Source organism: Oreochromis aureus, linkage group 20 (genome assembly GCF_013358895.1).
Source record: "Oreochromis aureus strain Israel breed Guangdong linkage group 20, ZZ_aureus, whole genome shotgun sequence".
NCBI classification, from domain to species: Eukaryota; Metazoa; Chordata; class Actinopteri; order Cichliformes; family Cichlidae; genus Oreochromis; species Oreochromis aureus.
Window position 1 is genome coordinate 7,372,361 of NC_052961.1, and position 27,819 is coordinate 7,400,179.

The 27,819-nt window shown below is 39.9% G+C and overlaps 1 protein-coding gene and 1 non-coding gene across 3 annotated transcripts; one reads left to right on the plus strand and one right to left on the minus strand.

Annotated features, from left to right (window-relative positions):
• Window positions 1–4,208: 4,208 nt before the first annotated feature.
• On the minus strand, window positions 4,209–27,770 carry mical1 (microtubule associated monooxygenase, calponin and LIM domain containing 1). Of its 2 annotated transcripts, none has more exons than XM_031741931.2 (25): window positions 27,614–27,770; window positions 27,017–27,105; window positions 23,611–23,918; window positions 22,565–22,772; window positions 21,944–22,051; window positions 21,673–21,768; window positions 21,329–21,484; window positions 20,501–20,601; window positions 19,978–20,235; window positions 18,849–18,964; window positions 18,057–18,183; window positions 17,647–17,725; window positions 17,334–17,481; window positions 17,009–17,199; window positions 15,787–15,893; window positions 15,416–15,478; window positions 15,066–15,297; window positions 14,333–14,394; window positions 10,200–11,013; window positions 10,011–10,120; window positions 9,622–9,735; window positions 8,760–8,853; window positions 7,215–7,308; window positions 6,878–6,951; window positions 4,209–5,556 (listed from the first exon to the last, which is right to left on the minus strand). In XM_031741931.2, exons 3-25 carry the CDS (start codon window positions 23,866–23,868, stop codon window positions 5,363–5,365), a joined length of 3,804 nt encoding a protein of 1,267 aa, XP_031597791.1. In that variant the 5' UTR covers window positions 23,869–23,918; window positions 27,017–27,105; window positions 27,614–27,770; the 3' UTR covers window positions 4,209–5,362. The 2 variants fall into 2 exon arrangements, with proteins under 2 accessions (XP_031597791.1, XP_039460961.1); XM_039605027.1 differs by lacking the exon at window positions 27,614–27,770 and adding an exon at window positions 27,214–27,232.
• Window positions 13,447–13,565, plus strand: LOC116322055. Its single transcript, XR_004199602.1, has one exon. It is a non-coding gene; the product is annotated as a 5S ribosomal RNA (ribosomal RNA).
• Window positions 27,771–27,819: the final 49 nt, after the last annotated feature.

Consider the following 27,819-nt stretch of genomic DNA (forward strand, 5'->3'; position numbering starts at 1 on the left):
GAAAATACCCCTCATTTATCTGACATCTGTCTGAAACAAGGCTGTTTATCACCATGCCAACCGAAAATTCAGGTTAAAGAAGAAGCCATACGTGAACCTGATCCAGACTGAGGCAACGTGGAAAACAGTTCTGTGCTCAGACAAATCAAAATTTGAAACTTTTACAGTAAAACCTGGACAGTGCATCCTCTGGACTGAAGAGGAGAGGGACCATCTGGGTTTTTGATCAGTGCTCAGTTCAAAAGTCTGCACCTCTGATGACATAGGGGGTGCATTAGTAGAACTGGCAACTTGCATATATGAAAAGGCACCAATAATGCTGAAAGGAATGGAGAGATTTTAGAGTATCATATCCTCCCATCCTTACAATGTCTCTTATAAGCGAGGCCTTGCATACTTTAGCAAGACAATCCTAAAAAGCATACTACATCTATTACAACAGCATGGCTTCGAAGTTGAAGAATCCAGGTGCTGATCTGGGCTGTCTGCAGTCCAGATCTTTCACCGAATTGAAAGCATTTGGAACATTATGAAATGGAAAATATAACAAAGCAGATCCAGGATTGATAAACAGCTAGAATGTATCGGACACGAATGGAGCAAATGTCCTCTCCCAGGAGTCCAGCCAGCAGACGTCTCCTCAGTTCACAGACTGTTGTGAAAAGAAAGAGGCGATGCTAGAGAGTGGTAAATTAGTTTTTCCAAACTTTTCGGAGCTCTGTTGCTACCATCTTATCCAAAATGATTGTATGTTTTTGGAACGGTGCATTTTCTCACTTTATACATTCAATATGTTTTCTATTGTAAATATAATATGGGTTTATGAGGTTGTCAAATCATTGCATTCTCATTTACAATGTAAAATGTGTCCCAGTTTTTTTGAAGGTTGAAGATATTTTACACCTGGCTACCAACTGCTTGAAACTACAGTGCACCATCAGGCCGTGACAGTGTTGCATTATAATCTGTAGCCTGGGGTGGCACCCTTTAACAGGCTTATGCATTAATCTGCATTAGGTGCTCATGTAACCCTTCACAGAAGGAACCATACAAAATGCAATGACAACAGACAGGTCACGCTAATAATACTGCAGGCCTCCGCTGCTCATGTATTCACTCCACACTTCAAAGTGTTTGTGAAATGCAAAAGGTAAATTATTCTCAAACATTTAGAATCAGCCTAACTAAGCTAAAGGCTTCCTAGCAGACAGAACAAACCAGTTCAGCTTTAATAACCTTTAAATTCTATGAGTCCTTTCTGATTAATAAAGAAATGCAGACATAACCTAAAGATAAATCCTGCAGGCATTTTATCTGCCATCCAAATCTGCAATATTAACCTGCCAGGAGAAAATTAATCGATTTGACTACCTGCGCATTTGCAATGTGCTGCAGATAGATAGAAACTATCAAAATTGGCCTTGTTGTCATGGATACCAGTTCAAAATGATGCCATGGTCACATTCCATTTCAGATTTTTTATTTTTTTTTAAGAATGACAAATAGTTGAAGTCTTCTTTAATCAGGAGAGAAGGCACATAGGTCAGCAGTAAAAAGGTCCTTTCATGATGAAAGTGTCACGTTTGATGACAGAGAGGTCCACAAAATTAGCACAGTTGCTAGGCTAGAGTTATTGCACTAAGAAGATGAGCTACACAGAAAAATAGTTTTAAATGCCAAGCAGTTTTCAGTACAGCCAAAGATTTATTTGTTTTTTAAGTGGACCTATTGTGTTCATTTTCAGCTCAATATTTTTTATTCTTGGACTTGTATTCGTGTAGCTTTGGACAATTCACGTGTGAAAATAATCCTTATTATCTCATACTGGGCTTTGGTGCCATCCCGCAGTTAATCCTCTGTTTGAAACAAACTGTTTTCGCTGCTCTCCCCTAGAGGCCACCCTTCCTTTAAGCCAGCTCAAACAAAAGATTTGAGCAGCAGGTGGGTGGAACTCTGTGCCAGAAATCTCTGTAGTAGGGATATCCTGTCTCGTTGATATCCTACATATCCAAAAGAACAAAGAAAGTAGAAAAACATGTTAAGAATAAGTTGAAGGACGATGTTCTGACTCACTATGGCAGTGTTTAATATGAGGAGCAGTTATAAATAAAAATTAGGCTCATATTAAGTTTACTGTGGGGCACATCTCCTGCATAACAGGTCGCTCAGTGTCCACCTTAATCAGTGTGTACAGAGCTTTAAATATTTGCAAATATACATTTTACTTTTATTTAAGTCTCAAATAAGTCAAGTCTTAAGAATAGGCAACACATGTGAATGTGAATATGCTGACTCACTGCTGCTTCCTGTGTAGAGTCTGCATATTCTTCCTGTGCCTGACAAGTTCCTTCTGACTGGTCATGAATAGTTGTTTCTTCCTCTGTGTTTGCACTATAATTAACTAATAATCTCCCCAGGGTGTACCCCACTGCCTAAAATCAGCTGGAATAGGCTCCACTCTCTCTTGGATCCTACTGCACAAATTATTAAAAGCGATATATCATGATATGGTAAATTATTATGCAAATCAATTGGAACATTGCTAATGGATACATTACAGAGAGAGAGAAAGGCTAGGAAACGTAACAAGTGGATTCATTGCATTAACCCTTTCACTCATAGTGGTCACCACAGTGGACAGCTATTCAAAGGCTGTTTTCTTGTATTTGTGCCAGTGTTGATGGTATGCTTGCACATAAACCACTACATTGGACACTGATGTGTCACTCCATACCAAATTCATAAGTCAAAATGTATGTTGTCCACCTAAGTGGACATGTAAAAAACTCTTTGAAAAGTCCATGTTTAAAAAAGTGAATTTCAAAAATCTTTTTGTCATGCCTAAAGATGAATAAAAATACTTAAGAAAAAAATCCTATAGAGAATACACTAAAAGTATGGTGCTAGATCTTGAGTATGTACTGTTATGTGTCTGGTAAATGTCAAATAAATTAATACATTTTCATAAAATACTTTTAATTGTGATACTTTTCAGTAGCTTTTCAAATCCCAACACATTACGCTGCAGTACTTGTTGACAAAGATTGATAAAACAGCGACTCGTGTCGCCTTACATCATTCAGTGTGAACTTTTTAATCCCTGCCACGGGGATTATCCAAGACTATGTCATTAAAGGGATGTAAAACAAAGCTCCCCATTCTCTTCACAGGTGCAACAAAGTACCTTACACCACCTCAGGCGCTTAAGATCCATTGCAGCTAAATTAATGGTCAATGGGATTACAATAAATGGATCAAGGAATCTGTGCTCAGAGCTATATTTACACAGCTCCCATGTGGGAAAAAAAGTCATATAAGCATATATATCTTAAAAAGATCCAGCAAATGTTACCAGGATTTTAATCCAAACAAGCATGAGTAAAGTGTTTTGCAAGTTATTTTAATCATTGCTTAATATATTAAGTGCTTACATAACCTTAGATTAAATACAAGTGAGTGCTTGCAGAAAACTAGCGACCCGTGTGTGACATTTGCACTCAAACTTACAGAAAGCAATTATTTGCTTTATGCAACTACTCCAAAAAAAACATGTTTCTTTGTTAAAAGTATTACATAATGCATATTGTTAACATTATCTTCACTGTAAAAACTGTGAGCAGTCTACCTGTAATGATGTGCTGCAATTATTCACTTTTATGTATCAATTCAGAACATCTGACATTGTGCTCATCCTCCGCACTTCCTCCGTGAGAACACAAGGTCTGATAAATATTCCGTTAGCAAACAAACACGCACTTTAATTAACTCAGTAACAACCTTCATTTATATCTGCGTTGATGTTGCCCATAAACACTTTTTTAAGGAAAGAAGTCCTTAAAATGTACCTGTTAGACATGGATGTGACACTGTAAAGCTGGTTGTTGCTCACACTGACTGAGGTTTCCCTGCACTTCCAAGTTCTTCTGATAGTTTCGGTGATTATATTTGTTTGTTTGCTTCAATAAAATTACAATTTAGGACTTTTGCTGCATTATATTTTTCATTTTACTGACTTGTGGACCTTAATAGTAAGGAGCTTCTCCACTACTTAAATCTGAATCAAGGCCAAGTATGCATCCTAGAGGTTAGGAATTAGAATAGCAGGCCAGTCAAGTCTTTATGGCAACACCTTATATATTATGAGGAATGCATTAGTTATACTGCTCAGTGTTTCAATATAAGACTAAATGCATAAATAAACAAAAACAACAAAGTGCATGATCTTTATTTGATATACTGTGAATGGCTGTCCAGATAGCACAAAATGGCAGCAGGACAATGACTATATAAGGCTCCTTTTCACTTATACAAGAAACGGTCTTTGTTTTAATTTTGGCCATTCATCCAGCACATGAACAGGAATACCTGCAAATAATAAATATTGGCATTTATAAATAGATAAATCTGATAAATCTGTCCATATTTTTTCCCCCCCTCAATCACCTCAAATTAATTGCGTCCACTAATAAAGTGCAGCCAACTGTTGAAGACTATCACTGGAAAACTAACTCTGACCCTAAAGGACTGAACAATCAACCCCTGAGATTAACTATCCAATGTGCTTGCAGGACAGGACACGGTGAACAGCTGTAAGTGCTACAAAACATCAACATCGACAAAAAGAAATGAAAAACAAAGTTTGAATATTTGTAATGTTTAAATGTCACTTAGTTTCTCTTTTTTTTCTTTACAATCCCATCACATTTATGTAATACAAATACTAAAGATAGAATTAGGATATCATGTGTTTGTGTACAGTAGCACTCACCATGATGAAACAGGTCAAATCAACAGGAACATCAATCTATTTTCAAAAACACCACCTGTCCTGTATTATCAGCCTAGAACCATCTCTAAGGAGACAAAGTCAGGTACAGCAGCTTTCCAGCCACTGTGATTTCATACTGCTCTGTCTTGGCTTAGTGCTCAAGTCACATATCTGACAGTAAATCAGGCCAAGTCCCAGGCTGGTTACTGATCATCATTTGTGTGATAAATGTTCAATAGTTCAGTATACATTAAAGATCATTTTTCCTATGCGGCTATGTTGCTATGACCCCAATATGGCAGGCAGATTTTAGCTGCAGAGTCTCTGGGCATGTCAGCTGAAAGACTCAGATCTCCAGGCTTATGTCTCCCTCTAGGGGGTGGATTGCAACTGACACTCTCTGAGCCTCCGGACTCACAAGCCTGAACTAAATTCTACCTGCTGACTGAGTGCTTGTGGTGTGTTACTTTCCATAACGAAGCTCGATCATCTTTGGCTTTGCAAATGTACATTTCAGGTTCCAAGTCTGAAAGCAGCGAGTCTCACAAACAGAAGATGTGAAATAATCACCAGCACGGGACATGCAGGTTCACCCTACGCCCAGTGAACCTGAGATCCTCCCTTTGATTGCCGTTTGGCCTCCATGATGCAGAAAGCCTCTTGCTCCTCGCTTATTTCCTTCTGCCTCTTCTCGTCCAGAAACGATACCAGAGAGTCCCTCATGTCCACCACTTCGATCATTTGCTGAAGGATTCGCTCTTCTTCTGCCTGCTGCTCTGGTGTCTTATCTGGCAAACGAAACATATGCACACACCCAATTCTAATTAATCACAGACACAAACAAGTCTAAGCTGAATAGTGGTTCTTGCAAGTAAACTCTCATCCTCTCACTAATTAGGGGAAAAAAATGGATACGTGGTACTGTACTCCTCCCTTCCCAATATCTGCTGACTATGATGCAAAAACCTTTGTGACTATTCCTGCTCGGAAAAATTCCCAGCCTTTCTTGTTTTTACTTGCCAGGAATTTATTTTATTTTTCCATAGAAGCAAAAGGCCCCTTAGTGAGTCATTTCAAACTTTAAAACAGTTAAAGTGCCAAGGCTGAGGTTTGTACTTTTTTTGTAGTCACTTTAGTTTTTCCTCTCCTGTCCATACTTGCCATAAGGAGAAAACTTTTCCAACGAAATTCTATTTAAAAGACATGGAACAGAATTCATTGCCCTCTTTCGGTGGAAGAACACATTCCATACATTTCCCCTAAATCTAATTGAAGCTTAAGCAGACTGGAAATTATCTACTTGATATGTCTGACTCAAAATGCTGAGCCCATTATTGCACTGTTGAAAATGCTTCAAAGGCAGTCTGTGGCCTGTTTGGGCCAAACCGGGGACTCTTTGACCTTTGTTTGATGTTTTCTGGAAATAAAGGCTAATATGAACTTCCTGCTCAGTGCACCAGTCAGTGTTAATTAATTGTAATATATTTAAAAATTGTCATCAGGTAACAGATGATGGTTATGAGACTGCATTTTGGCATGTGCATCCCTGTTTTTTTGCTCTTTACATGGACTGTTTACCTCCATGCAACCAAAACCTGATTAAATGTAATTAGACTAAAAAAAGAAGCCGAATGCTTCTGGTGCCAGAAATCTTATCTCTTGCCAAAAGATTCTGCATATTTGTATATTCTTATATTCAGTTATTTGTTTGCAGAAAGTGGTCAAAATTTGTTTTACTGCACACTAGGCTACCTGGAAACTCCAGGAGGAACATTATGAACAGGCGTAAGTCACTAGTTTAGTGGCATTAATGCTAGAAGAAATTATGGTCAATAAATAATCAGATGATATGTAATTTGGTAAAAGAAAAAACACAGTCCAGTAGTGTATAGTGTCCTACAAAATGCAGGACATTGCTATATGCAGAACTGAGTTAATGGGACAACAACTAAAGTGGCAAAGACAAAGAAAGCATTGATGTGCTCATTAGTAGGACAAACATGCACCGCAGCACGGGCCTTGCTCGGCCTGGTGCCTGTTTAGAAGTTAGGCTGCTCTCTTTAAATACATCAAAGACACTTTTAGTTACAAGTCTTTCTGTGTGCACACCATTTATCTCCATGCATTTCCTGAGCTCCAGCTCCAACATGCTCTGCTTGTCTTCGAGTTCAAGCTGTCGAGACCTGCAAGAGAAACAAGCATCAGCAGAGTCCTGTCAGTCGTAACGCTGTATGTTATCATGAGGACAGATGACAAATGACGTTTGACTGTAAAGAAGACTGGCTTTTAGCATTGTGAGGACAGCCAGTCACCGCAGTGTTTTGATGTGAGATCTGCTCCGTCTACCATGTCGCTTGTATACAGATGCTCTGTTGTATTACTTGTATGACTAGACAAGCTTTTACTCTTTGAAATAAAGAATGAACCAGTGAGGCTGTAGACTTACGCCACCATGAGTTCCGACTCCTCGGAAACCAATGCATTCTTTTCATGAACAAGCTGGATCCACTGTTCGATCATATCAGGAGAACCGCTGCGTTCTGGAAGGAAAAAATGGTGCATATTTTCTCTAAGAAAACAGGAAGATGTGGTTTTTTTTTGGGTGGGGGGTTGTGGGGGTTCTCAATAAACTGGTGAGGAGGAACCAGATTTATTTGCGGCATCTGACACAGCACCCATGTGAGTGTTTGTCTACAAGCCCACACGCTAACTTGCATAAGGATTCCAAGAGGCTGTAATAAAAAGAATTCAGCTGACCTACAAATTTAGGGCCAGATTTACTAAACAGACCAAAATAGCATAGGAGTGCAATCCCCAAATAGCACTCATGTGTGGTTTACAAAGGTTTCACGGCTTTCTAAACAGAGATGCAGTCAGTTCATTTTTATATCAAGAGCAAATAATGAGACATGCTGGTTTGTTTGGCGTTAAAATATCGGCGTAGTTAGCAGTAAATTGTGTGTTGCAAATCTCAGTAAATCAGTTTGTGCACTTGATTTGTTTAAAAATACTGCTAAAAGGTAGATTGAAAATACAGATTCTAGCTGTTCAACAGTCCTGGGTCTTCTATCTCATATTTTTCGAGTCATCATGTGTCAAATGTTTTCAGTTGGTGAGAGCTCTAGACTGTAGGCAGACCAGTTCAGCACCTGGACTCTTCTACTACAAAGCTATGTTGTTGTAAAAGCTGTTGTAAAAGCTCACAACAGCACATTGTCATTCTAAAGCATGCAACATGTACAGACAGCTTTCAGTACTGATGCCGTCTTTCCGGATGTGCAAGCTGCTAATTCCATAGAGAACATACCATTAGAGAGGCATGCTTTTAAAGTGAAAGCTGTTAACAAACTGGATGTTTGTCTCTCCTCTGTAGGCCAGAGGACACAACATCATTTCCATAAACATTTTCAAATTTATCCTTCAGTCCATTTTAAAAGAGCTTAAACCCAGAGGAAGTATTTCTGAGCCCAGGCTGTGATTTCCATGACAAAATCATACCTATTTTTCATCCAGAGCCATCTGAGAGCCTAAAGACCACAGGCATCCAATACTTATTTTCAAACTTCTCCCTTGCACATAGAGATTATTATGTACTATAGATGACGAGATATTAACACTCAGGTTTTTCCAGATTGATGAACCTCTACTCATCTTTACCTGTGAGGAATTCTGCCTCTCTAAGATGCTCTTTTTATACCAAAACATGTTACTGACTTGTTGCCATTTCACCAATTATTTGTAAAAATGTTTCCCAAGGTGTTTCTTTTTACTACGATTTACTATCCCCGTCGTTTGTTGCCCCAATTCAACTACCCAAGTAACATCTTGATGATTTTACTCCACTATGAACCTTTATTTATGCGAAAGCATAAACTTTTATATTGACTTTATACTTCCAAAATAAGCTATTTTTCATCGCAAATGTCAGGAGATATAGAACAATACACCCTAAGTTCTTTAAATATGTAAAAACAAGATGATCTGATCTTACCAGCCTCTCCTCGCAGTGTCCGCTCCAGCGTCACACCTTTGTCCTCCAGGTCTTTGTAGGTCACTTCAATCTCCTCCAGTCTTCTCTGGATGGACTGTGAAACAAAAAATCAAGAAGTACATTTTGACAAATATTTTAATGAAATTACTTTAATTTCTTGAAATAGGCTTTGGTGACAAATCTGAATTCCCCAGAGGGCAGATATATAAAAAAATACAATTGAACCAATTCTTGTAAAATGGATATGGATGAGTTACACTCAAGGGTTCACCCTGCTTCGTGGCATTGCTCGATGGGGTGTGAAGACAGATGATTGACAGCTACTCTCCCTCTCCTGCATCCTCTAATAACTGTGCAAACACTGAGGTGCACCTGATTGGATGAATGCCTCTGAAGCAGATGAATGGGCTGTCTGCTTTTGAATTTTAAACATAAACCAACACGGTGACTCATCTGCAAACTTTCTTTAATGTTAAGAACAATTTTCAGTAAAAATTTGTTTCTCTTAACATTTTAGTTGGGATTAACAGCTGATTACAGGCTGATGAATTTGTCTCCTCTGTAGATTGCCAACTTCTAGCTGCGTTGTGATTTGCATGTGTTTGCATTTACTTATAACAGCCTGGATTTCAGTTTTATGCAAATGATAACAGACTGCTAGCAGAATGCACTGCATGACTGGTTGCAGTAAAAATGACTAGTAAGCATGGATTCACATAACTTTACAGATGATAAAAACATATCTTAGAAATGAGATAAGTTACAATATTGCCAATACAACTATATAATTATGTGCATATTTATTGCTCCACTAAGTGAAGTTGTAGAAAAACGGAGCAGGAATGAGTTTTAGATCACTCACCTGAGCTTTGCGGAATCGCTGTAATTCACTCATCCTGGCTCGCCGCTCCAATGTCTTCATCCTCTTAAACTCCAGCTTCTCTGCCTCCACGGGGTCTGATGGCACACTCTGAAACTAGAGGTAAAGTAAATATTACTTCATTAGAGTTATTTGATACCATGTCTTGCACTATCCTACTACTGTACATTACTGTATACTACTATTCTTATTGTATATCATCTTATTTATCTGTTCCTCTGTCTCTCCTGCTGCTTTGAGCATGTACATGACAAAAGAATTTCCCTCGGGATAAATAAAGTTATTCTTATTCTTATTCTTAATATTACAGTTAGTGTAAAATATCCTCTCCCTGAAAAACTGAAACAAATGAACTCTACTGATATCCTTACTTGTTCATCAAACAAGTCAATATCCTGTTCATCATCGTCATCATCATCGTCATCGTCATCTCCTTCGACGCCCTCTTCTGAGGTGTGGTGGACATGTCTGAATGTTGTTTCTGTGGGAAAAAGTAAGAGTAAGTGTTGCAATAAGCCTCCAGATTGAGCTAAGACCAAAGCGATGAGTTGCCAGCTTACCCACTCTCCCCGGCTGATTAACGTGGACACTGAGCCGGGTGTCTCTGCTGATCCTTGGTGAAGAGAGATTCCACGGAGAAAACTTTGATCGCACTCTGGCCTGTCCGCTCGGCATCTCTTTTCTTTTGAAGCAGCGTCGATTCCTCTTCTCCCGCATTTGCCCAGCAGTGCTCCCACTCCAGTAACCCTCCTCTTCTTGCCCATCCAGGCCCTCTGTTTTAGGAGGCCCTGCATTTGCTGAGGAAGAGGAGCAGGAGGAGGATCCGCCATGGGTTTCTGAATCCGAGTCTGCGCTGAAGCTGTGAAGATTCACCAGCTGGGTTTTTTCCTCATCGGTCAACTGAAGCTTCCGCAGTGACTGTTTAGGACGGGAGTCTGGTCTTGCTTTAGAGCCCTCCTCTGTAGGAGTCGGAGACGAAGGTTCTTCTGGGACGGTGAGACTGATGAGGTGGACTGTGCGAGGCTTTGCTACTGGGGGAGAGGGCTGATGGCTGGGAGTAGTCTGCCGAGAGCGACGAGGCTTTGGAACTGGACCTGGGGTCATTTTTTTTGTCTCCTCCTCCTCCTTAATGGCTGCTGCTACCTCAGATTTAGGTGGATGGTCTGTGGGAGTTTTTGACACAAGTGGTTCTTGGGAGTCTTCTTTTGACTCAAATGTGTGGTGGTCCTTTTCTTCGGATGTTTGTGACTGTGTGTGAGTAGGAGGACCACAGTCCAGGGTGTTTCCATAGTCCTCATCCGATGGCGATGGAGTATATTCATCACTGGAAACTCCGTTTCCTTCTTCTGTCTCTCTGTGAGTTCCTTTGCTTTCCTAAATTAAGAAAAAGCATGAAAAAAAATGTTTAATTTAAATTAGCCCACAGACTATATACAAATTAGTTAAGTTTATTTAACTATATATTAATAAACTATACAAATTATTTTAGAGATTTGAAATGAAAGAAGATGCAATTATAGTTGCAATAACTCAGATTGAATTAAAAGGATAATTTGGAGTAATTGCAGCCATTTTTATATCAAGCCATATATAAATGTATATATTTAATATGATGTCACATTAAATATTAAGACTGTCTTTAGTTCATATGTGTGCATGTCCCCTAGTTTTATCTTTTGAGACAGGGAAATGAAATGAAAGAAATGTATGTGCAGTTTGGTTGAGATTAGGCATTTCCATTGGCTATTACAGAATAATCCACTTCTTTAACTCCAGTAATGTAGTCCACTCCACTTTGCTGCCTCTGGCTGAATGTAAGCAGGCAGTATTGTACTGTATGCTTCAGATTTCATCCAGCTGCTTCTGTCATCTGTCACTCTGTCATTTATCATTAATAAAAGCTAGTGACTCAGAGCTTTTAGAAGCCATCCATGCATGGGTCACACTGCCTACACAGTTTTACTTTGGATTATGAGCAATTTATGATGTCTCCATGCTTTTTTTCTTCCCATCACTCTGGCACAGGTTAACCTACCCTTCAGCTGTCCAAACAATGCTATTCAGGAGCTGGTCTGGCTTTTTAGGTGATTTTTTTTCCCCTTCTTATCACCGCTTTACAGCTTGTGATGAACAGTGCATTTTCTCTCATAACTAAATCACCATGATCCTATAATCATACATCCCTATAGTCAGTTGACTAGGTTTTTTATCTTTTTATGTTGTTGAGAGTACTAGTTCACTTTTTTTCCCTCAGAATGTAACAAACGGATGATTTGTCCACTCCTAACGTTCCCGCTTTCTCTTTGATGCTTTGTTTTGATTTGCAAATGAAGGATAGACCGCTTCTTTTGCATGGAGAGTTCCTTTGAACTCATGTTGTGGGTTTACAGCCGTTGCCTCAAAATCCAAATACTACACTTGGAATATCTTTTAACTGTCCATGAAACAGTGAATGATACAATTAGGTTTGGCCTCTTGGAAAAAAAACTAAATAAAACCCAAAACACAAGGCTACATATAGGCTATAATTCTTAAACGCTTCCTCCAATTTAGATGTAAATAACCTTGAATTAAAACTGTGTCTGCACTAAGCTTATCTTCATCACATAGCTTAAAATGAAATATGTTAAAAAAACAAACAAAACTGAGTTAATGCCCAAATAAGATTCACCAGCAACTAACCCTTCTTAAAATTTGTATCTACAAGTTCCTTCAGCCCCTCCCTCCTGTGCACTTATTTGAAACGTCCTTCTGTTGTTGAAAAATCGAAGCCATCTACCAGTAAATTAAATCCTCTTCCTGCTGTCTTGATTAAACCCTGCTCACCATAATGACTGTCACCATACATTTCCCCCTTACCTCTGTTATTGTACACTCTTCTCTTAAACCAGCGGCAGTAACGTCTATACTTGAGAAGCCTGCTGCAGACCACAACAATGTCAATAACTTTTAGTCTAGTGTATTTAAAATCCTAGTCTCAACTGGAATCACTGACACCTCTTTAAACTGGTTTCAAACCTCTCTCTCTGGCCTCAGTTCAAATCCCACCCATTTCTAATTACTTCTGGTGTTTCTCAGGGATTTGTCCAAGGGCCTCGTCTATTTATCACTTATCTACCTCATCTTGGCCATTTCTTCCATAAATTTAATATCAATTTCCAGGTTATGCTGATGACACCGGCTCTATCTGTCCACCAAATCCTCCTTTGCTGTCCCACCCACATCCTTCTGTGTTAGCTTCTAGGAAAATCCAGTTCTCCACCAACTTTCTCAAACTGAACAGTGATGAAACTGATGTTCTCCTCATTTGCACCAAAACCACCTTGTCAAAATCTAACAGTTTTTCCCTTCACATTGACACCTCCTCAGTTTCTCTCTCTCCCCTTCCCGGATTAAGAGTCTGTGTGTCATCCTTGACAGCACACTTTCCTTCCTTCCAAGCTCACATCAGTAGTGTCACTCCATCCTCATACTTCCATCCTCATGACATTGATCGCCTCCATCCATCTTTCACACCCAACAGTATTCCTGTCCTCATTCACACCTTGGTTATATCTCTTACTGATTACTCCCGTCTCTTTGGTCTTCCTCTTATTTTCATCCTCGAACTGATCCGTAACTCTGCTGCTCGCATCATCACCAGAATTCAGTCCGTTAGTCACATCACACCTGTCCTTCAGCAGTGCTCAAGTTAAATATTGCACTAATTTCAATATTCTGTTCCTCAGTTTTAATGCCATCCTTAACCTTTCTTCACAGTACCTCTCTGGGCCTCTGCACATCAACAAACCCGTTCGCACTCTTACAGCTTACGGCCATACCACCCTGAGCACGCCCGATCTTGTCTGATCTCGGAAGCTAAGCAAGGTTGGGCTTGGTTAGTACTTGGATGGGAGCCCGCCTGGGAATACCAGGTGCTGTAAGCTTTGGGGTGGCTGTAGCTCAGGAGGTAGAGCAGGTCAGCTGCTGATGGGAAGGTTGGTGGTTCGATCCCTGCCCCTCCCCCAGTTTGCATGCCAGGTATCTTTGGGCAAGATACTAACCCCGACTTGCTCTCCGATGCATCCATCTGTGTATGAATGATAGTTAGACAGCACTCACCGTATAGATGATAGTGCTTGTGTGAATGCGGCATGTTGTATAGAGTGCTCTGAGTACTCCAGGAGAGTAGAAAAGCGCTATATAAGAACCAGTCCATTACCATTCACTCTCAAGTCTTTTTCTTCTATCCATCTCACTGTGGCATCCATCCACGTGACTACCATGGGATCTAGACCCTTCAGCTGCTTTGGCCGACCTGTGGCTTCCCTCCCACTAGAGATCCATAACATAGACTCTCCCTCTGCTTTCAAATCCTGTCTCAAAATGCACCTCTATAAATTGGCATACTCATTATGATTACATTCCACCTGTCATACAAATCTGTGTTCCTAATGATTTTATGTATTGTAAACTTGTTTTGTTGTTATCATGATTACTGGGCTCTAACTGTATGTTTGGAAACAAATATTCTCATTAGATGTATCTCCGCAATCAAGCGAGTCCTGCTGACACTGAACCCATCAGCCAGAAGGATGATGCAACTGAAGATTGTGTAACAAGAGCATAATGAATAAGAGGACTCAACATGGTGTCTGGAGTCATCAGCAGCAAGCAACAGCATGGTTTATATCAGTTCTCTTTAGTGACCCACCTCACAAGATGTTGCAGGCCCATTTGCCAGCTCTTCAGAGTGTAGCTCACAGTAAAATTTCCCTGTGGAGAAATCAGAGACAAAAAAAATGTTAAAAAAACAAAACAAGAAAAGTTGAAATTTGGAGACAAGTGAACGCTAAAGAGGGAAACCCCTGCTGTTTTCTTAAATTATTCATCTCCTTTTAGTCTGAGTACAGACCCCTTTGAAAAGGGTCTCAGCGCAAATGATTAATTATACACATAAATAATTAAGCGGTGCTTCACTTATAGCAGCAAAATCTGATCTTGGCTTTGAGAGAACAATCGCAGTACTGATGCAAGAGCTGTTGAAAACATAGATATAAGCACTTTATACACAATAATACAGCATCAGGCAGTTTCACGGAGGATTGCTAGATAGGCAAAAAGACAATAAAAGTGAAGGAGTTAGACCAGATATGGACTAAAGCTGCCTCTTTGACAGTAATCACCAGCAAATACTCGAAGCCTCAGCCAGCGTGGGGCGGATGTCTAATATTTGATTCTATAACAGCTTTGAGAAATAAACCAACACTATATAATGATAGTTACTGTAGCGTTACTCTAGAGTGAAGAATAAGACGTTAATCAGTGGATCTAGCTAAGATTGTATATACATCTATAGGTAGAGCGACAGATATAGATATAGTTGAAAACTTGAGTCTATACTAGTCCCAGTATAGACATGTATAAATTCAGCAACTAGGAGTCACCTGTATCTTGGTCAAAGGTGTATCCTCCTAGCCTAAGTGTGATTTTGCATCGAGCACAGGTGAAGCAGGTCCGATGGAAGAACTTTCCCTCAGCACTGATTCGCTCCAGCAGATAAACCCTTTCACCACAGAAGTAACACTCCTCACTGTTTGCCATCAGCGCAGGAGTATCCGGCTCAGGAGCCACCTCGGCAACAGGATCGAGCTCAGAGGAGACAGGAGATGCCAATGTCTGAGGGAAAAGGTCAGACAGCAGAATGGGATTTAACAACAGAGCATGATGGTTTTTAAAGCTCAGTATCATGCAGAAAGCTTCCACAGTCCAGCACGAGTTGTTGAATCACACTCACACTGTCCTCATCTCCCATTCTTGTCTCTGTTCCAGTGGCTTGTTTGTTTGCTGCCAGCTTTTCCTGCAGAGAAAATAAAATAAACTACCACATGACCTGATTTTGTTGAGAACAGTTATAAAACAAACACAATTAAACAATATCAAGGAGTAGAACAGCAAAAGCCACTTCCTCTGAATTAACATCTAACATCTTGTCATCACAAACAGGAATCCCAGACAAAGCAGACATGTGAGTCACCAACAGCTCAAGAACACAGACCGAAGGCCCCGGAGTGAACTCCAGCCAACAAGCTAGTGTGTTTGAAAATATCTTTATCAAAGATTCCTCCGTGCTGTGTAAACAGTGAACTCAAGGCACAGTGGGCGTACCTTACGTCTTTGCAGAGAGTTGTGCTTCAGCTTACTCAGGAAAAAGACAGCTGACTGTGTCCGGGAGAGAGACAGAGACTTGGACGATGGCTGGAAGCCTGTGGGCTCTGTTGCCAACAGAAAATGCAAGAATGAAAAATGTCAAAGAGGGACACACAGCAAAATCACCTTAAATTAGACTAGAGTGCTAATATAAAGACACCTGAATGTGAGTGTTGGCCTACTTGCAGCTCTTCAATACAGCTGCCCAGTATATGCTTAGGGTACCGTTTAAAAAATTGTCAAGATATTATAATTTATGTTTAAATCTCTGTCAGAAATATGACAAATCAGTCTTAGTTGAATTTTCAGTGGCGTCACATCAAGCAGCAGTTGGATTTAACTTGTCAATCTGCATAAAAAAAAACTCTTCAGCTGCAGCTCTGACTATCACTCCCACTCTTTCATCATTCAGATAAGGTTACCCGAGACTGACAGCTCCCTCCTGCCTGCACATCAGTCAGCGGAGCACAAGCACAGCATCACAGCATCACAGAGTATATCACACCCACCTCAGCTCATTCAGTACCTCCAAAGGCTGAGCTCACATCCACACTGAGTAAGTCCACATACTGAAAAAAGAAACTGTACGTATACCTCTACAAAAAGCCAGCGGAAACCCCTCCTTCAGCGCAGGAAAAGCAGAACCCCTTCTAGAGGCGCTGCTCCCATCAGACCCCCGATAAGTCAGCTCTACACGGTGACTGCTCTGTCTGCTGCTGGGCTGGCTCAAGTGCAGGAGAGCAGCACAACCAGTAGAGGCTGGCTCTGAGCACAGCACTAGCCACTTAAGCCAAATGAATTCTGGGTAATATGCTTCTTAAAGGGGTAGCACTGATTTGAACGTTTCTTGAACATTTTTCAGTGGGAGGACACCTGAACCTTTTAAGGTGATTCTAATGCTGCGCTGTGTCTAGGCAACCGAGTTATGTAAGACTGATAATGCTGTCACTAATAGCTACTAATATATACTACATATATATATAAATATATATAAAATATAAGCTTATATTTAAAGAGAAGTTCGATGGACTGTGGGATTTTGCAAATGCACTGATTAAATTTGACTTTGTTAATATTTGCATTGATGATAAATGTCACAGTTTTGTATGTGTGTATGTATGAATGTGGGTTGATTGATTTGTTTATGGCTTTTTTCTTTATTCTATTCTAAAACTTTCACCTTTTTTTGGTAAAGCGAAACCGCTTTGGATCTGGGTGAGGTAGAGAACCATGGACAACTTGTCTATTTGATCAGTGTTAGCCAGGCTGTTGGGAGACATGACAGGGGGGATGCCCAGCTCCTTCTCCAGGATACTGAAGGCCAGTTGGTTGTTGTGAACACAGTTAGACTCATCCAGGGAGGACATATCACTTGGAAAGAATGAGAAAACAGGATCAGTCTTTTCATAGCAAAGACGATGTGTTACGTTGATTAGATAATGACTGATTGATTAGATAATCAAAGCATTCTTGTACTGCCAGATAAAAACTAAGCAGGAACTCACATGAGGTCAGGTCTGAAGTGGTGGATCAGAGCACACAGAGCCAAGCCGGACCTCCAGGACTGTGTAAAGTCTTTTACATTCACATTTTTATAACCGGCAGTGTGTTTCTGATACCATTTCAATAGCTCCTCAGAACCGCCAGCTGAATCTGGGACAGCAATAAACCAGACAATAAATCAGAGAAACCTCTAACAGCTTTTGCAGTTGCATATTTCATGCCAATGCTAATCGCAATCGTGTTTCCTGGTTCATTTAGCAAGACCAGGAAAGAATAACCAGAATAACCAGAATAAGCGTCAAAGGAGTCGCTGACCTTGACGCATGTGAAGTGAACTCTCTTTTTGTTTCTTGAACGATGGATGAGTTTTTTCAACATCATACAGGTGCTGCACCTAAGTTGAGTGACCAGGAGATAAGTCAGTACATACAAAGAGGACAGAGTCAATAAATCAACATTCAACCTGTTTAGTCCACATAGATCTATTTGTTTAAAACAGCAGGTGTGTTGACTAGAAGCCGAGGTCTGATAAATGTTAAACTGCTCTCATCAATTTTCATATAAAACTTCAGATTTGTTTCATTTCTTGACACAGCTTTGCTTTGAAGAGCAACTGAAGAGCGTATTAGACTGTTTTCTGCCTCCTTAAATAAACTTTAGGATGAAGGCTTAAAGAAACTCTGATTTCAATCTCTGTTGACTAAATAAAAGATAACAGCACTGACCTGATGAGTCTGGATGGCGGACAAGTTTACTCTTTGGTACCGTGTTCTGGGGTCGATGCTGTAAGCAGCATACTTTTTGCTGGTGTTCTCTGGTGTTGTTTGGGACAGGAGCTGGTAGACACTTTCGCTGCGTATTTGTAGAGACAAGCAAAACCAAAAACAATCAAAAATTGCTGTATATTGCAAGTAAGGGATAATTACTGGTTAACTGCCTCTGACATTGTCGTTTTTTTAGCTGATCTGCAGGTACACACCCTTATTTTTTTAACACTTTGTGGCTAAAGGATGGTATTTTATGAGGAAATAAGCTAAAAGTTCCTTTATTATGTAATTCAAGTTTTACAATCCACACGAACATTTATCACTAAAAGCCTAATTGTTTTATTCTGGTCACATCAAGGATTCCTGCTGAAATAATAATAATGCCTGTGCAATCAGAACAACTATCCATCACGCTGATTATGTCAGGATGGGTAGTGTTGCTGATGATGAGACCCACAGGCAGGCTGACAAATTCTAGTGGGATATTTCTCTACTTTATTCAGTAGTTTTCATTCAGTGTGATGCATTTCTTTAAAAGTTTAACGTAATTTCCCTGTGACAAAAAATTACGTTAATATTAGAACTGTAGTCTTTGCTGTAAGGAAACAAAAAGTAGAGCTTTCTTTTAATAAACATTCAGTGTAAGAAGTAAACAAGCTGGCAGCAACTGCATTAGGAAATCTAATCTCAAAATATGAGATCATGAAATAAAACAGTGTGCAGCTTATTAGCTGTATAAAATGTACTTACCGCTCAGCCAGGACTTTGAGATGTGGGACCCCATTACCCCAGCTCCTGACCATCCATGCTGCATCGAAAGCAGCAAAGAACCCACGAGCGATGCCTGTACCCAGAGGCCAGAAAGGCTGCAGAGAACACGCAGTTAATGTCACTTTGTAACAGAAAATGTCACTTAATCAATTAAATAATAGTAAATGGAGTATGCTGTGTCATCAACCACAGAAACATGTTAACCGTAAAAGCCTGTGTGGTGTAAAATGAAACATCCTGTCAACCTTATTTTGAGAAAACATGCAGAGGCTTATCTAGTCAGTCACACACAGAGTGAGCAGACACGTTAGACTGTGCTTCCTGCAGAAACATCAGCTTGCTAAAACACTAAAAATGACGGTGCTAATTTTTAGTGTCAGAGTCAGCGCACGCACGCACCATGTGGATCGTTATATGGTCAACACTGTTGTTAAAATTATGAGGCAACTGTGTGGAAAAATAATTGCTTCATGCTCATCTAAACACATAGTTTCATGCATTTCTTTCCCCACGCTAGGTATAAAAAAAAAAACCTAATTTCCTCAAGGATTGATAAAGTAGTCTGTTTCTAAGTCTGACCCTGATGATGTCAGTGAGACTGGATATCACTAATATGAGGACAGCTCTGGCCACAACCCCAAAAATCTGCTGATAAAAACTTTGCATTTGTGAAGGGCAGCCAATTACAAGAAAGTTGGCTCAAACAAAGGGCGGCCTTAAAGGAAGAGGAGCTAAAACTACTTGTTTTAAATCGTGAATGAGGCAAAACTACTCTTGTAGAATCCAAAAATTCAAATAACTGTTGTGAAAATTAGCTTAATAAGATGCCTTTATTAATGTGTCAATTCACTAACAATGACTGTTTTCTACAGTCATTGTTCACTAATTTAGTTCTTTGATTCGCTTTGGCTCATTGCCTGCAATTGCCTTGCAATTTTCTGCAAGTTAACTAGAGGTTACTTTTATTTATTTTATTTCCAGTGTTTCAGTAACTGTATGGCATTAGGAAGCGGCATAATATAATTCAATACAATATTCTGTCCCACAGTTATCTAGCATTGTTAATGATATGAATTAAGGGAAAAGACCTCAAAGTGCTGCTCCCTACCTCCACGAGGCAGTCTCCAACAAGACCAATTAACAACTTCTTCCCTCTCCTCTCCTTGACCAGCGAGGCATTCTCAGCACGGTGCATGCAGGTGAAGTCGAACATCGCCACATCCCGCCGGCCGGCGTGGTTCTGAGCAAACTGGAGGTCAGGCAGTCCGCCGCCAGTGGAGAAGTCGGCAGCATCATAAGCATAGTTGCACAAAGCCTCGTAATCCACATTTGCAGGGGCCAGCAGCTGTTCTGCATCATTATAATCCTGCAGACATAGAGGGAGAAGTGTATCGGATGACTTCTGGCACCTTCTCTTACACAGAGGACATGTCTTACACTCAGCCACATTAGCTGAGGGGCCAGGCAGCGGAGAAAGAAGAGATGATTGACAGTTTTTAGTGTTGGTACTCTGAAGCAGCAGCAGGGCTGTTTCAGCTATGTGGTTTGTTTCTTTTTCTTTACTGGCCAGAGATAGAGCTTGTGCCAATAAGAATCACACTCTTCCTCGGTAATAGATGTGTTATTCTCACCTGTTTAATGACCCCTTTCTTTAACAAGCTCTTCTTTTTGGCAGTCATGACAAAGTAGTGGGTGTCGTCTTTGTAGTAGACAATATTCTCCAAATCAATACCTGGAATGGAGAATGGAGAGAGAGAAAGTATGGAGGAGAGGTTGAATGAGGTAAGCTGAAAGCAAAAGCATTTCTGCAGTTTCTTTCAGTGCCATATTTCTCTCAATAGAATGTTTGCTATTCTCTTTTGGTTTAACCAGTTTGAAAATGTAAGAGCATGTTGGCCTACACAGGGAAAGTCGGTGTGGATTAGAATTAGACAGTCGTTCAAATGGGTGTGAGCACAGTAAACACAGTTCAGTTCCTCTAAAGCGTTTCACTGATACGAAGGTGCAGTAGATATAAATTAGCTCAGAGAATTGGGGCAGGTTGACCCATAGTTAAGAATCTGACAGGAAATTAGATGAGGATTGAAACGCAGATTAACAGCACTGCTGTTTGTTTCACACTTCATGCTGAACCCGAAGCGGCAGTGTGAACATTTATTTCGTGCCTTGAGGCTTGCATTCAGCAAGGTGCGACAAAGGAAAAATTAAATGAAAGTAAAAGCACTCATGTTGTTATTAAAAAATGTTTTGGTTAGTGACTCTACTTCCCAATTCAGGTTCTCGCTTAGTGAAAGCTGCGGAGTAAAACAAGTTCATCCGAAGCCAACGATTTTCTCTTTTCTTGCTTTAATTTTTAAACATTATACTATAAATAAGAGCAGACAGCTGCTTCACTGCAAATTAAGATGTCCTCCTCCTTTTTTGCCAAACATCACTGCAGATGTCACAGGGATGCCTACCAGTCTCATTGAGTAGCTCTTGGAAAAACTTCTGGTTATAGATGCGGGCTACACCGCTGATCTCCTCTACTTGGGTCTCAGCGGCTGTGTGTCTGTTGATGAAATTGGCCGTGATGCCAATTGCCAGTCTTCCTCGCAGCTCTTTATGCTTGAACCCTGAGAGTTTGGGTAAGAAGAAAAACAGGAAACTTAGCTGATGAAATGCTACATTTTGACTGCTGGGGTAAGTTTGGATTGTGCATAATAACTATGTGCATCAACTAGGCCTTGTGAAATTGCTTAGTAGCCCTTGTTGCATCAGTGGGAAATGAAAGTATTCAAGCATGCATAAGTATTTGTCTCACCGTCAGGGACAAACCTGCCTCCCCCAGCAGAGATGAAGACATCAAACTGGAAGGCTGCAGCAGGATGAGACCGGGGCTGCAGTTTGGCCATCCAACCTGTCAGAAACACATCAAACTTTTATGTGTTCTGCACCTCAGCGGTTTTCATCACAAGTGCTTTACATGTTGGTGGTCTATGAATATTTCCAGTTTTGAAAAACAACAACAACAGTGGATAAAGCAAGCAAACTTAATAGAGAGGATGATGAGGATGGTTGTTAAACGCACATACCATTTTCTCCTGAGGGCTCAATCAAACCCTGGAACTCCACTCCAGTGTGCACCTCTACCCCGAGGAGGAGTGCCACCTTCAATAGAACCAACTGCAGCTGACGGATGCCTAAAAATATATGTGGGTGTCATGAGAAATGTGTGTGTAGCATAACCAAAATGCTACAAATACTATCAATCGTGCACAGACCAAAAAAATGGTTGCTAATATTGCAATTCTCTCTTTAAAAACTCTTCTATTAATAAAATTCACGAATGTGATGTGTGAAATTTGCTCGTATTGACATAGCAGAACTTAAAGATAATGGAGCCATAAAATATAAATGACAGAAAAATACAGAAATCATGAATCTGAGAAGCAACTTTGCTTGATTAGCAACTATTAAGTAAAAAAACAACTATTTAACAAGCTATTATTTCTGGTCACAAATCCTACCACAAGTGACTAGTTCGTGTGTTGTAGTTACACGGTTGAAATTTGAGATTGTATCATGCAATACTAAAAGTATGGGAGCTCCATAAACAATGATAATGAAGTGAGTTTGTTTAATTCATTTCAGACTGGCTAAAAACGGTTTTATATACAGACTCTCACTCTCTAATAACTGACTGAGGCACTCACTGATGTGATCCAGAGAGCCAGAGCAGAATTTGCCATAGAACTTTTTGGCTCCGAGCTCGCGGAGGTCATAGATGGTGTAGGGCCACAGATGGAGAACATTGTTTCTGGAGAATGTCTCCCGCTTCTCCAGCAACACCACCTGAGCCCCCAGCAGGGACAGTTCAATGGCCACTCTCAGGCCACATGGACCAGCACCCAACACGAGGCACTAGGAGAGAGGAAATCAGCAAACCCTCAGCATGGACGTGATAATAAAAAATGGTTTTAAAAGCAAAACGTGAGGACAAAAGAGAAAGATTTTAAGCCCCTCTCGAAGGACAATTAGTATAACGCCATTTGATGAATGTGAGAATGTCATGAATTATATATAAAGGACAAACATTTAACAAGAAATTAAAGGGAAGAGATACAAAAAACCCACAGAGTCACAGCCCACAATCAAATATGACTTCTGAATTGAAAATAAATTGTGGTTTGATGGTTGCAGTTATTGATCCGCAAGTGCAGCAAAGGTTCTTAGAAAAAAAAAGGCACTTATAGATAATCTGTATAATCTTTTTAATTTAACTTTTATTGTTATAGTTTTAGGCTATAAAAGTCAGGAAACAGCATTATTATCACAGGTTGATACACATTGTTCTGACTAAAATAAATGCATTTACCAAACTGTAAGTTTGTGAAAGATAAATGTCATAAAATGCCAGAAAGTCTTCGTGGACAGCAGTACTCATGGCCTAACCTAATCGATTAATAATCCACATATTGCAAATGCTCTTGCAAATTTAACCTACTCGAGTCGAATTTCTACAATGACCCACAACATAAATGGATAAACTTGCTCTACTAATGAAGATTCTGTGACACAATCCAAATCTCTGGAAAAACTACTAGACCTGATTTAACTCTTTTAATGTAGCTGCAATCAAAGAGGAATCTCTATCGTGCAAGTAGTAGAACGACAATCTCAACTTCTTACATCAAAATCTTTTATCCCAACCTTTCAAATCTTTTGAAAATGACAACAAATGACCTTTAGTTGTCTGTACCTTGTTTTTAGTGCAGGCCTTTCCTTGCTGATAATCTTCATGAGAAGCTCTTTTATCAAGCTTGGTCCACAAAGCTTTGGCCTTCCAGTAGTTCAGTCTTTCTTTTAACTTTGCGTAGAAGCTCCCGAAATCCTTCGGATCGATCTCCAGCTGCCTGCAGAGCTGAGTGAAATGGTGCTTTACATCCTTACAGGTCTGGGCTTGGACGAAGAGGTCAAACATAGCATGTGAAGGGTTGACAGGACCTTGGCTCGCCATAGCTGAGGATGTCAAGACGACCAGTTCCTTTTGGTCACTGGGTTGGGCAGCTGTGAAAGAAGGCGTTATATCGTGACATTAACTCTTCCTACCTGGAAATAACACCTCCTCGGGATAGGTTCATGTAAATGATCAAATGTTTTCCCACTGTTTACAGCCTTTGTTGGTGTAATGTTTAGAGGTGGTCCAGTCATGTAAAACTCCTACATGCCTTGTTGTGGGAATTTCCCTCCTCGTGTGCTCTTAATTATAGTCCAAATGTTTGAAGACTGATGGCTTTATGTCACCTGGTTGGCTGAGTCATTACTAACTTCCTCCATGGGGCCTCTGTGGCTCTCTCTATCTTTCTTTTGACAACTAAACAGCCCGCCCACAGCTGATGTGTCATTCTCACATGCAGTCTCAGGAAATTTACTTGCTTGTAAGAAAGAGTACACAGTGTAATAGAAACATGCGGCTTAAACACATATGTTCTATATGTTTACTTTTTAATAAACAAACGGGGTGAAAATGAACATGTAATGTTAATCACATAATCTCGGATTATTTTATGATAATCAGATAATCTGCTGATTCTTTTGCTATTAATTGATGACGGGTAGTTAAAAACACATGGTGGACAGGACCTAGCTTCGAAGATCTTGCTTTGTCTGCCTAACAGTCCAAAGTCCAAAGAAACTCACACTAACAAGGTGGCATTTAAAGCACGTTTTCCTGTGTTTGGTCTGCCGGGAATTCTTTTGTCTTAACCCTGGCAAAACCAAGTTATATACAACTATTTCTTTTTAGGACAGACTTACAGACTATACATGCTTCAGTGATGTTATGGTTCAAAGAAAAGTGACCAACAAGAGAAGATGAAACATAAATCGAATATAAGAGAACAATAATGGCCTAGATTTTGACTTCTAAAGAATCTTAGCAATTAAAGAAATCTGCCCGTGGATCTTTTTTCAACCTCACATCTCTGGTTGCAAGTCATGCACAGCGTTGCGTGAATATGGGCCTGTGAGAGGAGGACCTAACTCTAAGAACACGGAAACCACATTTCTGTACTATATTATTGCAGATGTAACACTGAGTACAAAGAGTAGAGCTACAGGTTTTCAACACCATCTGACCCTAGTGTCCATTGGATGAAGCGTCTAAGCTGTGTGTAGAACAAAATATGCATCAATGTTAAAAGGAACATAAACACTGCTAAACAATACGTGTCTCATTATGGGAAATATTTGGTTTAAAATAGGAGCTATGAGCTCACATATTCTCTGTCAACATTTACCCAATGTTGGCAAAGATTGTTGACTAACCTAGAATTAGTGGCACTCCTACCAACATGCTAATCTTTTAAGTCAACAGCATCCTTAAGCAACAAATACACTGGTGAAGGTGAATTCTGAAAATTTACCACAAGTTAACGCTTTCCTAACAGCAAGCTGAAAAATATGCAGATGACACCATAAGTGTGAGGCTGACATTTCCTGTAACTGTCACTGTACCATTTGCTGGCATCAATAGTTACGCTTCTCTTCTGTAAAGTTGTCAGCTCTTGCCCTCCACCTCAGACATAAAGTCTTTCATTATAGACAGTACACCTGCATGTTTTGCATGATTGCCTGCGTATGCGTGTAAACAAAACTGCATTTTAGCTGTTACTAAGGCCAACATTCCCCTCCTCACATTTTACTACAGTTTCCTGAAAATGGACATCAAAATGAGGCAGATTTTGAGCCCATATGACAAGATGCTAAAAAATTAAAAATAAATCACTCCTCTTATTCTGTTTATTGACTTAATCCTTGTTACTGTGCAGGACAGTTTTCAGTCAACAAAGAGATATCCCAACCTACCATAAACGCAAAGATAAACAGTTGTGTTGGTGTGTTAGATAAACCTCCATGGAGATGCAAAACACTAGCTTCAAATAAAAAGGCACAGTGCAAATGAAAAAAACAAAAACTCGTTCAACTAAAATATCTAACGGTATATTTTTACTTTAATACTTGAATGTTTAACTTGTTACATAGCTTAGAAATTTTTATTATTTTTACCCTTTTTGCATTTTATGTAGATTTTAACTTACTGAGCCCCTTTATTTTCTATTAAGGATTTATTAAACCTTAGTACTTTATGTAATATTTTGGCTGCTTTAACGCAGGAATTTCCCAATTACACCTTAAATCATCTTATTTTATTATATACAGCTATCGGCCTTATATACATTTATATATGTATATAATACTCTGTGTGTTTCACTCTCTGTGTGTTTACACACCACTCAGTGTTTAATCATTAGTTATTATTAATCTCTGGCTCTCTTTCTCAGCGTGTCTTTTTTCCTGTCTCCCTGCCCTCACCGCCAACCGGTGGTAGCAGATGGCTGCCCCTCCCTGAGCCTGGTTCTGTTGAAGGTTTCTACCTGTAAAAAAAGGAGATTTTCCTTTCCCACTGTAATCAAGTGCTTATACAATATAAAGTTCCTTGACTTGAGTGTTGTTGTATTTTGGTGCTATATAAATATAACTGAATTGAACTGAAAAGAATACACAGCTACAGGCTATATATAGCAGACTGAGGAGTCACATATGACTTGGTGATTATTTGTCTCCAAGCAGGCTATGAAGTGAACCGCTCCTCGCATTAAAAACAGAACATTTAAGAAGAGTGAGGTGCTCTTTGAAGACAAAATAAACTGTCAAATCTAAAAACTAAAAATAGCTCACACGCTGACTTGATACTTTGATCTAATTCTCAGGGAGGCTGCTGTTTTTATAATCTGTGGTCATGTTCTTTTTTTTCCCTTCTTAAACGTGTAAAACTGCACAGCTAAAACCACAAAACCACAGACATATTTCCTTTTTGTAAGTGTTACAGTGTTAAAAAAGAAAATATTCTCACACTAAAGTACAAGTTTAAGAATGGCCACGCTAAAGGAAGTGCCATCTGTGACAAAGGTAAAACAACATACAACCACCACCACCATCATCATCATCATCTGACTTCTGTTAAGCAATTCTAGGCAAGAAGCAAGTCTTCTTGGCAATGTTGTTCCTGACAGCATGATCAGACAGAAACTAGCAAGACTGAACGGTAATTTGACCTAATTTCCCTCACTGCCAGTGGATTGGATTCGAGTGGATTGACCCACCTTATTACACGTGTACGCTCCGTGCACTTTGTTTGGCAGCAACGCTGTGTTTATCAGACTCTTGGATGGATCACATTCTCTTGTCCAGCCTGGCAGGTTTTACAGAAGGACATAAAGGAAGAGAAAGAGAAAGGAGAATGAGGGGTGCGGAGAGAAGACGTGAGAGGAAACAGAGAGAATATTTCCTGGACACGTACCTAGACTTTGTACTGGCATTTTTTTTTTTAAATACTTATGATCTCACAATCCTAGGAAGCTGTTAAATGAGCAGGCGTGGCACTGATCGCGTTCTGCTATGCCAAAGCAGGATGCAGTCCCAACATGTTACTGTATGCAAGCAGCCAGATTGCAAAGTGCACCCTGATGCAGGAGCTGAATTAAATTCAGAGAAAATATAGCTTATAGAGCTGCATCATAAAAACGAAAGGATTTAATCACGTGTTTTATGATGGAAGAGAATTTTAAAAGATACGCTTCAGACACCAGCACGTGATGACCTACATAATCAATCAATAAACTTGAAAACTTACAGAAAAAGTACCCGCCTCAAAGATCGAGAGGGGGGAAATACAGGCACAATATACAACATTACATTACCAGCTCTGAGGTCGAACTAAAAGCGGGTTTCCGTGAAACTGTATCCATGCTGTCGCTCCCATTTTTTCGTTTTTTCTTCCTTTGTTTACAGGTAAGGACTGTGGACTGCCTCACCTGCGCCTCGCGCCCTCACTACACAAGTGGAGCCTCTTCCGGGACATTCTGTAAAGCTACACAGCGCGAGCCCCACGTGATGAGCTGTGAGG

Bases quoted from the DNA above. Each gene is read 5' to 3' on its own strand.
- mical1 (XM_031741931.2), bottom strand. From the start codon at position 23,868: ATGGCGAGCCAAGGTCCTGTCAACCCTTCACATGCTATGTTTGACCTC. The intron at 18,965-19,977 runs GTAGGGAGCAGC...TGTTCTCTGCAG, and splicing joins TTGGAGACTGCCTCGTGGAG to CCTTTCTGGCCTCTGGGTAC. The intron at 17,482-17,646 runs GTCAGCGACTCC...TTGCTGTCCCAG, and splicing joins TTCACTTCACATGCGTCAAG to ATTCAGCTGGCGGTTCTGAG.